The 12,154-nt window shown below is 43.2% G+C and overlaps 1 protein-coding gene across 2 annotated transcripts in view; it reads right to left on the bottom strand.

Moving 5' to 3' along the window:
• Positions 1-900: 900 nt before the first annotated feature.
• The window catches only part of csrp3 (cysteine and glycine-rich protein 3 (cardiac LIM protein)), a 44,596-nt gene continuing 33,342 nt past the window's right edge, over positions 901-12,154 (bottom strand). For both annotated transcript variants that reach the window (XM_073049766.1, XM_073049767.1), the window contains 2 exons: positions 5,512-5,605; positions 901-1,418 (listed from right to left, as the gene is read on the bottom strand). In XM_073049766.1, coding sequence (XP_072905867.1) covers positions 1,342-1,418; positions 5,512-5,605 — 171 coding nt within the window. In that variant the 3' untranslated portion in view covers positions 901-1,341. The remainder of the gene's footprint in view (positions 1,419-5,511; positions 5,606-12,154) is intronic.

Below are 12,154 nucleotides of genomic sequence, written 5' to 3'. Positions count from 1 at the left end.
TCTTCCCAATCTTGGCTCAGTCCCAACCCTGGATGCCCAGCTTTGCATCACCAACCACAGCCTCTCCCACCCAGGCCCAGACAAGTTCCTCCCCTGTCCCCAATCACAAATGCTGCCCCACCTTCCCAAATCTTCCCCAAAAATATGCATTCACTTACATCCCAAAGATTCCTTTCCCAACTTGGATTGCTAATCCAGAAGATCATGACACATAAAAGTAGAATTAGGCTATTTGGCCTATCAAGCCATTTAATAATGGCTAATTTATTTTCCATCTCAACCCATTACCCCGCCTTCCCTTACTAATCAAGAACCTATCAACTTCCATTTTAAATATACTTAATGACCTGGCCTCCACCACCACCTGTGGCAGTGATTTCCACAGATAAACTGGCTAAAGAGGTTCCTCCTCATCTCTGTTTTAAAGGAATGTCCTTGTATTCCGAGGCTATGCCCTCTGGTTCTAAAATTCCCCACTATTGGAAACATCCTCTCTTCATCTACTATATCTAGACTTGGGGTTCCCAACCTTTTTTATGCCATGGACCCCTACCATTAACTGAGGGGCCATGGACCCCAGGTTGGGAACCCCTGATCTAGGCCTTTCAATATTAGATAGATTTCAATGAGATTTACCCCCCGATTCTTCTAAACTCCAGCGAGTACAGGCTCAGAGCCATCAAACGCTCCTCATTTGTTAACCCTTTCATACCCTGAGTCATTTTTGTGAACCTCCACTGGACACACTCCAATGCCGGCACACCCTTCCTTAGATATGGGGTCCAACTCTGATCCCAAAGCCATCAAATGCTTATTTGTCCAAAAACCCTGCAGAGAGAATGAATCCTCAGGAAAAGTGGATGAGTTGCTGTGTCAAATAATCAGTGTCCTGATCACCAATTCTTTTAGATGCCAATAACTCTTTATTTAAGGCTACAGAGCATTGATTAATAGGTACTTCAACAGGCTTGCAACGGTAACAGAATGAGCTTGGTGAGGCATTTTATCATACAACACTCAATTCCATTCGGTGTCAAAAGAACCCTCTAAATAATTTATCACTGGGTTACAACAGTGCTTCTAAAAATAGATCTGGCTACTGCTTGCCTGGTACATATTGTTTGTAGCTTTCTTTCCATCCAGGACAATCTGTGTTGAAATGATGGCAAACATAGCTGATGTTTGGAAAATTAAAATATTAAGGAAATATAGGCACATTACATATGTTTATCCAGCGTTACAATGATCTGAGGGAGTGGCTGTAAGTAATAGCTCAGTGGTTGTGAGGGAACTGGGTACGTACTAAAGGATGAAAGCATATCCACCATGAGAAGATGCTTCTTAATCTGCAGTGGGTAATGCCACAGCACATTGTCCATGGCCAACTCCTTTTGGTCCAAAGTTCCTTGCGTAACAAGCTGCAAATGGAAAAAGAAATAACAATGATTTGAGTGGCACATCGGCACAGCTGCTAGGACTGCGGTCTCACAGCACCAGGTACCCAGGTTCAACCATAATCTATCTGTGTGGAGTTCATATGTCCTCTCTGTAACTGTGTGGGTTCTGTTGAAGAAAGATTTGAGTAATCTTGCATATATATTGGTTGATTAAGCACTCTAGTTCGCTTAAATACTTAATGACAGGTTGTATGTACAATTATGTGAATTGCATACGTCGTCACACTACCATGTGATATGGGCATGCCTCGCTTGGAGTGAACTCGAAGTTAGACCGGCTTTTCAGACTCCCGTGTCTCCCCTTGAATTAGTTTAATGTTTTGAAGTTACAAAACACAACAGCTTCCCTCTGTGTGCTCCAGTTTCTTCCCATTGCACAAGGATGTACATCCTGGTAGTTTAACTGAATGCTGTGCATGATGTTAACTGTGCAGATGACTGGAAGAACCTGCAGGGAGTTAGAGAGAATTTTTAAAAATGGGATAAATGTGGGATTATTGTGAATAGGTGTTTGATGGTTAGCATGGACTCGATGGCCTGAAGGGCTTATTTCTGTGCCGTCTCTCTCAATAACTCTTTGCTTCTGAATTAGATGGAATGTGATAGCTTTCTACAATGGATATTGTATGGTTGTCTGTATTCTCTTCCACTAAAACTGAAAAAAAACCCACATTTACCATCAGGTTATTGGCTACAGTCTGTAATACAACACAAGTTAGACCCAGTCAGTGTGCTTCTTGTCGCTGGAGGTGCTGGTGATCGTCTGTCGTGTCCAACGATGACAGGAAATCTGTGCAGGAGAGCAGAAAAACCATTGCACTAGAGCAGTTCCACTCTGTTGACCTCAGAAGTCCGGGTCCAGCAGTACAAACAAACGTCACAAACTGGGGTCTTCCTTGCTTGCCGTAGATGGCCACAATGTCTCCTGCGCCTTGTCATGCCCCTCCCTCTCCATGGAGCATTGCAGAGCTGCCTTCCTCACCATCGGATCTCACCGTAGACCTTAACTACTCAGCCCAGCGGAACTGGCTTCACAGGCGAGGACAGGCGTGTCCCTACCTCACCGGAGTATGAAGACATCTGGCTACCCTCATCTGTTTTAGCACACTGGTCGAAGTGATGTACCGGGTTGTGGCCACTGCCGCATGCAAACAGCGACTTGGAGCCACTGATAAGTGTCCAGTGGGGACCAAAGGTGAGTGCGCTGTCCCGGAACGGACATGACAAGCCACTTCACCAGAGGTGCTCCCCCTCCCTAGACTCATCACTGAATGATTCAAACATTCGACAACGTTTTAGTGTATTGTATAATCATAATAAGTTGGCGGAATAATTGTACGGCTGATATGGCTGGATTATTGGGAAAAGGGAAGGCTTTAAAGTTCTGCATTCAGCTGTCATCATTTCTCTTGGATCTCGGAAAACAGTCTGAAGCCGGACTGGTGGGTTGTAATGCTGACTTTATCAGGAATCTTTACTGATTTACCAGGAATTTTAATGGTCGGCTGATGATTCGAGGTTTACTGGAGTCTTGCCAGAGCTGAGGGATAGCCAGCGTAAGGATAGATTGGAGAATACAGGATCGTCCTCCTCAGTGAAAAGCAGGCTGAGGGGTAGATACATTAGGGACATTTAAGAGACTCTATCTGTTCGACAGTCTGTGAGAAGAAATGGAGGGCTATGTGGGAGGGAAGGGTTGCATTGATCTTAGAGTAGGTTCAAAGGTTGGCACAACATTGTGAGCTGTGTGATGTTCTAGTATGTTCGATATTTGAGAAGTCATTCAAATTATGAAGGGTTTAGACAAAATGCAAACTGCTTCCCAGTTACTGAAAAGTCAAACCCCATTCAGAAGTTGTTGGTGAGAGACCCAGACAATGCAAAATTAAGAAAAAGATGCTGTGGGAAGTTAGGATCTAAAACTTGGTGTCTGATAAGAGGATGGACCCAAAATTAGCTACGGCCTTCTAAGGAAATTAGATAAGGGAAGTGTTCAAATTCTGTCTTTAAGCAGGAAGCTGAACCTGAAGAAGAACAGGCAGAAGTAATTGAATTGTCTTTAGTAAGAGCTGGTACAGATTTGACGGTCGACTGCTCCACTTGTCACTGCGCCAGCGGGCTCCTCCTGTGCCATGCCACAGATATCCACTTTAGCCCGGGTTGTGGGTTAACATTTTCAATGCATGTGACATAACTGTTACTCTGCAGATATCTTGTGTTGAAATGTAGAAATCACTTGCACATGCAGGTAATGTGCTTTAACCACATTTCCAAGAAAGGTCTGACTCCCGTCACCTGCACATGATTTGCTTTGAATTGCAGACACTGGATAGATAGGGATAAATGCATTTGCCATTTTACTCTCAGCATAATCTCTCCAACAACAGCAAGGTGATTGATTAGTTGAGCTATTTCTGGAAGGGTTATTAAGAGGGAGAAATGTGGCGATGAATTCCCTGTTCTGGCTGCAAATGAAAGCAAGAAGACTTCTCACAGTCACCTGAATTGAATGGAAGCTATATCAGTCCAAAAGCATTTATCTGAAAAACATTACTAACAATGGGGCTCTCCATCAGTACATTCCAGGACCAATAGCTCTAATTCTGAGTCATTCAACTACAATAGAATTCCAAGATCTCGTTATATTGGGACTTTGGTAGTGCCAGACCAACAGGTTTCCTGGTTTGTAATTTCTCTTCAGGATTCAAGACTGTTTATTGTCAATCTTCAGTAGGCGAGTGTAAAGGAGGGCAAAATGGTTATTACTCTGGATCTGACGCAGCATTAAACTACTATGCATTAAGTAGTACATTTGCATAAAGAACACAATAAAAAAACACAAAAGTACACAATAAATGTAAATATAAAAGCAATCTTTTAAAATGTATAGAACAATGTACAAGTAACTTTCATATACATAGACTGATTGTATACGTATACTGTACCTGTGGCTAGGTGATGTGTGGGTTAATTGGTAATACACTTTTCTTAAGATGTTCGGCAGTATTATAATAAATTTTCCTTGGAACTAGGGAAGTTAGTGTGGATTTTACACAAGAGAATGCAGACGCTGGAATTAGAAGCTGGAGGAACCGCGCATCGTCTGTGTTGGGGGAGGGACAGGGGAAGCAATTGTCAACATTTTGGGTTCAAACCCTGCATCAGGACTGAAGGTAGAGTGGGGGAGACGGCCAGTGTAAAGAGGAGATGGGGAGTGGTAAGTGGACAGAGCATACAAGTGCCAAGTCCACTGTATGTGGACAAGAGGAACTCCAAACATTGCCTGGTGAACCGAATACTGAACCATTGGGGCAGTATATTATACAATGGTCGGACAGTAGATTATCTGACTTCTACTGACTGCCACCTTGACTATCAGGACAGTAGAGCTCTACAGCTGGTAGTCCAAGCTGCCCAATCCATCACTGCCACCAACCTACCCACCGTCAAGGACATATATACAGAAATGTGCCAGATAAGGGCCAGTAACATCATGAAGGATCCCGTCCACCCAACTTATGGACTGTGGTCTTACCCCCATCAGGGAGGAGGCTACGTAGCATCCACACCAGAACCCCCAGATTCAAAAACAGTTACTTTCCCAAACAGCAAGGCTGATCAACACCTCCAACTAGTAACTCACCTCACTGCAGCCCCCAACCACCACTACCTGATCACTTCCCTTCAGAGTCATCTTATGTACAGACACTCCTGTAGCTAGCATCACACATGTACAATCAATGTGTATAAACTATCTTATGTATTTATTTATTTATTGCATTTTTTAAAATTATTATCGTGTTCTTTACATTTTGTGGTTTTTTTTGGTGCTGCATCAGATTGAGTAACAATTATTTTGTTCTCCTTTACATTTGTGTATTAGAAATGACATTAAACCATCTTGAATTTTGATTACCAGCTCAGCCATGCAGTGCTCAGGAAAGTGAACGTGCAACGAGCGGCTCTGTATACAATTGACACTGCCATGTACAGCAGTCCCAACACAACGGTTCCCCTCCATTACAAGCAGCAACCGATACTTGCTTGGCCTTACCTTTACAATAGATTTCTCCATCTTTGTCTGTGACATTGGTGGATTCCAGGCTTTTGCCGCAGAGCGCACAGCGGAAGCAAGTCTTATGCCAGGCCTGTGGTGGATTGAAGGTTCCAAAATTTAACCAAAATGATGGATCATGGATTGAGTAAACAGTAGTAAGTGTTTCACCTATGGGGTAGGGGGCACTGCACAAGATCGAAAGAAGCTGCAGAAAGTTGTGAACTCAGTCAGCCCCATTCTGGGCACGAGCTCCCGCAGTGTCCAATCCATCGCCAGGGAGCGGCGCCTCAGAAACGCGGCAGACGCCATTAAGGACCCCTGGCACCCAGGACATGCCCTCATTTCATTGCTACCATCAGGGAGGAGGTACAGGAGCCTGAAGGCACACACTCAGTGATTCAGGAACAGCTTCTTCCCCTCTGACATCCGATTTCTGAACGGTTCATGAACCCATGAACACTACCTCACTACCTTTTTTGCACTACTTATTTCATTTAACTGTAGTTAACTTAAATAAGCAGTAAAAAGAAGCCATGACATCATGAGTCCAATGTCCATTCTGAATATATATAAAATAGTTAAATTAAATCGGCATAACAACAAATTTCATGACGTATGCTGGTGATATTAAACCTGATTCTGATATAAACTTATGGTGCAAATCTTTCAAAGTAACTAGAAGGTCCCCAAGTAATTGCTGCAAATATACTTAAAGTTACTGATTTCTGTTATACTTTCAGATCGTCAAAATTAGTCATGTTTCTTGTTTGCTTCATTGGAACATACAGTTAAAAGCTCCTGCCTACTCCCAGGTCCTTCACTCACTCCGGCGATAGTAATGGACGTACACCGTTCAGTACTGCAGCCCGGTGTAATAGTAATAGACCTGTGCCCACCTGTGCTGTACGCCACAATGACTGGCATGTACCCTTCAGTATAGCACCTCAGTGCTCTACAGGAAGTGAGCTGTACCCACGAGTATAGTGCCTGTCTTATGGTGACAGACCCATCCAAATCAATGCACTACATCTAGTCAAAAGCTGGATGTGATCTGGATCTGCGCTTCAATCAGCATCATGTTTATTATCACTGATTGATATGACATGAAACTGGACCCCGAAGATCCAGTCAGGTTCTGTACAGTCCCACGACCGGGTGACAGCACCAAATTGTCCTATCTTGAGTCCTCAGCTGCAGCCTCTTCATCCATCCTCCTGGTCTCCGCATGCAGCCCCCACTCAGACTTAATATCATCGGCCACCTTGTGAACTTTGTTGTCTCAGTTAAATTAAGTCAGTAGTGCAAAAATAAAAATTGAAAAAGTAGTGAGGTAGTGTTCATGGGTTCAATATCCTTTCAGAAATCGGATGGCAGAGGGAAAGAAGCTGATCCTGAATCATTGAGTGTGTGTCCTGAGGCTCCTCTGCCTCCTCCCTGATGGTAGCAATGAGAAGAGGGCAGCTCCTGAGTGATGGAGATCCTTAATGATGTCAGCGGCCACTCCTTTCAAGGAACTGGGCTGGGGATCTCCTGGGACTGTAGGCAACTCTGCAGCAAGGACCAGTACCTTGTGGGGAGCGGACAGAAGGGACAGGAACAGGGCTACAAGGATGGCAAATTATGCAGTACGGGCTTAGAGGCAGGGATCGATGAAGCTTTGAAGAATGTGAAAAGAAGGTTGAGAATTTTAAAAGCAACATTGGTCAGGGTAGCGAAACAAGCACAGAGCCAATGATTGAATGCAATATGGTCCAGGTTAGAGAGTAGGCAGCATGGACATTGATTTCTCTTACTTCCAGTAATTTCTGCCCCTTCCTCCTTCTCTCTTTCTTCCATTCCCCATTCTGGTTCCTCTGCCACCCCTTCTCTTCTCCTCACCTACCCATCATCTCCCTCAGGTGACCCTCTTCCTCCTCTTTCTTCCATAGTCCACTGCCCTCTCCTATCAGATTCCTTCTTCTTCAGCCCTTTACCTCTTCCACCTATCACCTCCCAGCTTCTGACTCAACTCCCTTTCCCCACCTTCCCCCTCACCTGGTCTCATCTATCATCTGCCAACTCATATTCATTCCCTCCCCCCCCCACCTTCCTATTCTGGATTCTGCCCTCTGCCTTTCCTGTCCCGATGAAGGGTTTCAGCTGGAAACGTTGACTGTTTACTCCTCTCCATAGGCGCTGCCTGACCTGCTGAGTTTTTCCAGCATTTTGTGGGAGTTGCTCTGGATTTTGAGCATCCACAGAATCTCTTGATCAACCAGACATATCAGCTCCTGCTATTGTAGATACGAAGACAAAGTCTAACTGAAGTGATGTGTCCTGTTGGCCTTGTCACTGGCAGGCACACCAGAACAATACTATCTCCACGGCAACTGGGAATTCAATTTACAGTTTATCTTGCTGGAGTTGCATAGCAATTTAATTTACAGACTAAGTGAAATTCACAGTGAATAAAACTTAATTAAAGTGCAAGGTTCCAGTGAAAAAGCAGAATTTACCTTTCTTATTACACTCAGTAATAATGCTGATTATATCGACTTTTGAATGAAAAATTACAGTGGTACGTGATTCATTTATGATCTCTCTCAGGACAACTGACTTCTCATTTTATGAGGAATGAAATGAAGTTAATTTAGCTCATAAAAGTATATCTGTAGAAATTTGCCAGAATCTATCTCACTAAAGACTTGCATGTTTCTACAGATATGCCACAGAGAATCTCCTTACCAGTTGCATTGCCACCTAGTTTGGAGCCTCCAATACACAGGCTGAGAAAAGGCCAAATCCATCACGGGCACTAGCCTGCTCACCATCAAGGACACCTTCAAAGGACGATGCCTCAAGAAGGGGGCATCCCTCATTAAATACCCTCACCATCCAGGACATGCCCTCTTATCACTACCATCAGGGAGGGATATAGAAGACTGAAGACCCATGCTCAATGTTTTAGGAACAATTTCTTCCTCTCTATCAGCAGGTTTCCAGATGGTCCATGAATCCATGTACAGTACCTTGCTATCATGCTCTCTTCCTGCATTATTTATTTTTTATATTTCTTATTGTAATTTAGTACTTTTTTAATGTATTACACTGTACTGCTGCTGCAAAGTGACATGTATCAGTGATAATAAACATGATTCTGATGTCAAATAAAACACACCTTTATCATACACTCTAATATCTTGGGTATATATTTCAAACTTTCAAACAAAACATAAGTGCTATTGCCCATCATTATTCAATCTGTTTACAAGCAATCCCATATGTGGTAATGGAACCACCTGTGTTTTCTTCCAAGCCATGTACAATCTTACTTCAAAGTTTAAAATGAATTTATTATATTAGTACATATATGTCACCATATACAACCCTGCTCAGCCCAGTACAGGTCCTCGGAAATAATAGCACAAAGGAATTTAAAGTTGCTGACCCTCTCTGCCTCAGATCATCTGATGAGGATTGGCTCATGGACTTTTGGTTTCCTCCTCCTGGAGTCACTAATCAGCTCCTTGGTCCTGCCGACATTTGGTAAGAGATTGTTGTTATGACACCAGATTTTCAATCTTCTCCTATATGCTGATTCATCACCACTTTTGATTCAGCCGACAACAGTGGTGCCATCAGCAAATTCGAATATGGCATTGGAGCTGGGCTTAGCCGCACAGTCGTAAGCATTAAGCAGGGGCTTAGCACACAGCCTTGTGGATGCACCTGTGCTGGTGGAGATCGTGGAAGAGCTGTTATTGCCCAATCTGAACTGACTGGGGTCTGCAAGTAAGGAAATCGAGGAACCAATTGTACAAGAAGGTATTGAGGCCGAGGTCTTACAAATTACTGGTTTGTTTTGAGGGATGATAGTATTGAATACCGAGCTGTAATCAATAAAAAGCGTCCTGATGTATGTACCTTTGCTGTCCAGATGATCCAGAGTTGAGTGAAAAACCAATGAAATTGCATCTACTGTGGATCTTCTGTTCCGCTAGGCAAATTAGAGCAGATGTGTGTCGCTTCTCAGGCAGAAGTTGATGTGTTTCATCACCAACCTCTCAAAACTCTTCTTCACTGTGGATGTAAGTGCAACTGGACAATAGTCATTGAGACAGGACACCACGCTCTTCTTAGGCACCAGTGTAATTGAAACCTGCTTGAAGTAGGTGGGTACCTCAGATTACCGAAGCACAATGTTAAAGATCTCAATGTCTCCAGCCAGTTGATAAGAACAGGTCTTCAGTACTTTAGTACGTGGACAAGCACCCTGTCTGGACCAGATGCTTTTCATGGCTTCATGCTCATGAAGGCTGCTTGCACATCAGCCTCAGAGACTGAAATCCCAGGATCATTGGGAGCTGTGGGAGTATATGATAGTTCCTCCATGTTTTGACAGTCAAAGTGAGCATAGAAGTCAGTAAATTCATCTGGAAGCGAAGCGCTGTTGTCACCTATGTCGCTCGACTTAACTCTATAAGAGGTGATAGTATTTAAGCCCTGCCACAACTGTAGAGCATCCTTCATTGATTCAAGTTTAGTCCGGAATTGCCATTTCCTTTCTGCTGCCACTCTCCTTCCTAAAAGACTGGAGAGACATTTGCCATTTTCCAGTCCTCCAGAACCATGCCAGAGTCCAATGATTCTTGAAAGATTATTACTAAAGCTTCCACAATCTCTACTGCTACCTCTTTCAGAACCCTAGGGGGCAGTTCATCTGGTCTTTCAGCTTTTTGAACATTTTCTCCTTTGTAATAGTAACTGTACTCACTTCTCTTCCCTCCAACTCTTCAATACCTGGCACACTGCTAGTGTTTTCCACAATGAAGACTGATGCAAAATACTCATTTAATTCCTCTGCCACCACCTCGCACCCCCCCCCCCCCCATTATTATTTCTCCGGCCTCATTTTCTAGTGGTCCTATATTCACTCTCATCTCCCTTATTTTTTATATACTTGAAAAAGATTCTTCTATCCACCTTTATATTGTTTGCTAGCTTGCTTTCATATTTCATTTTTTCTCTCCTAATGATTCTTTTAGTTGATTTCTGTAGGTTTTTAAAAGTTTCCCAATCCTCCACCTTCCCACTAATTTTTGCTTTGTTATATGCCCTTCTTTTCCTTTTACAATAGCTTTGACTTCCCTTGTTAGCTACTGTTGTACTCTTTCTGCCATTTGAGTATTTCTTTTGTCTTTGGAATACATCTGTCCTGCACCTTCCTCATTTTTCCCAGAAACTCTGCTGTCATCTCTACCAGTATCTCCTTCCAGTTTACTTTGGCCAACTCCTCTCTCATACCACTGTAATTTCCTTTACTGCACTGAAATACTGCTACAGCAGACTTTCCTTTCTCCCTATCAAATTTCAAGTTGAACTCGATCATATTGTGATCACTGTCTCCGAAGGATTCCTTTACCTTAAGCTCCCTAATCAGCTCTGGTTTATTACATAACACCCAATCCAGGATAGCTGATCCCCTAGTAGGCTCAATGACAAACTGTTCTAAAAAGCCTCCTTGTAGGCATTCAACAACCTCACTCTCTTGCGATCCATTACCAACCTGATTCTCCTCATCTACCTGCATATTAAAATCTCCCATGACTATCATAACATTGCCCATTTGACATGCCTTTTCTATTTCCTGTGGTAGTGGTTAGTGTAACTGGTTTACTGTGCCAGCAATCAGAGATTGGGGTTCACTTCCCACCTCTGTCTGTAAGAGGTTTATACGTTCTCCCCATGACCACGATAGAGGCCACAACATTAGTTTCCCATTGGCGTGCTGGTATATAAAATATCTTGGCACAGTCACATGGCTGCAGTCAATCCTGAATGAATCAAGATCTGCTTCATTGCTTACCGACGCTGAATTTGATGTATAAATCTAAAGTCTAACCCAGGGGTTCCCAACCTCATCTCCACGGACCCCTTGGTTAATGGCGTAAAAAGAGGTTGGGAACTCCTGGTCTAATCTCATCGGAGCAAAACAGAAAGGTACACTATCCTTTCCTATCAGATTCCTTCCTCTTCCACTGATCACTTCCCAGCTTTTTTCTCCATCTCCCACCCTCCCACCTACCTTGCCCCTCATCTGGTTTCATTTATCATCTGCCAGCTTCTGCTCCCCCCACCCCCACACACACCTTCTTATTCTAGCTTCTTCCCACTTCCTTCTCAGTCCCAAGGAAGGGACTCAGCCCAAAATATCAAGTGTAAAGTAAATCCAAAGTGCAAAGTAAATCTATTATCAGAGTACATACATGTCACCATGTAGTGTACACCTTCTCTTATATTAAATTGAACCATTGATTATACAACCCTGAGATTCATTCAGTGATACTCAGACCACACCCAACAGGGCAGATAAACAACCAGTGTGCAAAAGACAACAAACTGTGCAAATACAAAAAGGAAAGAAATAAGAATAATAAATAAATAAGCAATAGAGATCAAGCATACATGATGAAGAGTCCTTGAAAGTGAGTCCATAGATTGTGGGAACATTTCAATGATGGGGCAAGTGAAGTTGAGAGAAGTTATCATCCTTTGGTTTAAAAGTCTGATGGTTGAGGGGTAGTAACTGTTTCTGAACCTGGAGGTGTGAGTTCTGAGGCTCTTGTACCTTCTTCCTGATGGCAGCAGTGAGAAGAGAGCA

This window comes from Hemitrygon akajei, chromosome 6 (assembly GCF_048418815.1).
Source record: "Hemitrygon akajei chromosome 6, sHemAka1.3, whole genome shotgun sequence".
Classification (NCBI taxonomy): Eukaryota; Metazoa; Chordata; class Chondrichthyes; order Myliobatiformes; family Dasyatidae; genus Hemitrygon; species Hemitrygon akajei.
This window is presented reverse-complemented; position numbering and strand designations above follow the sequence as displayed.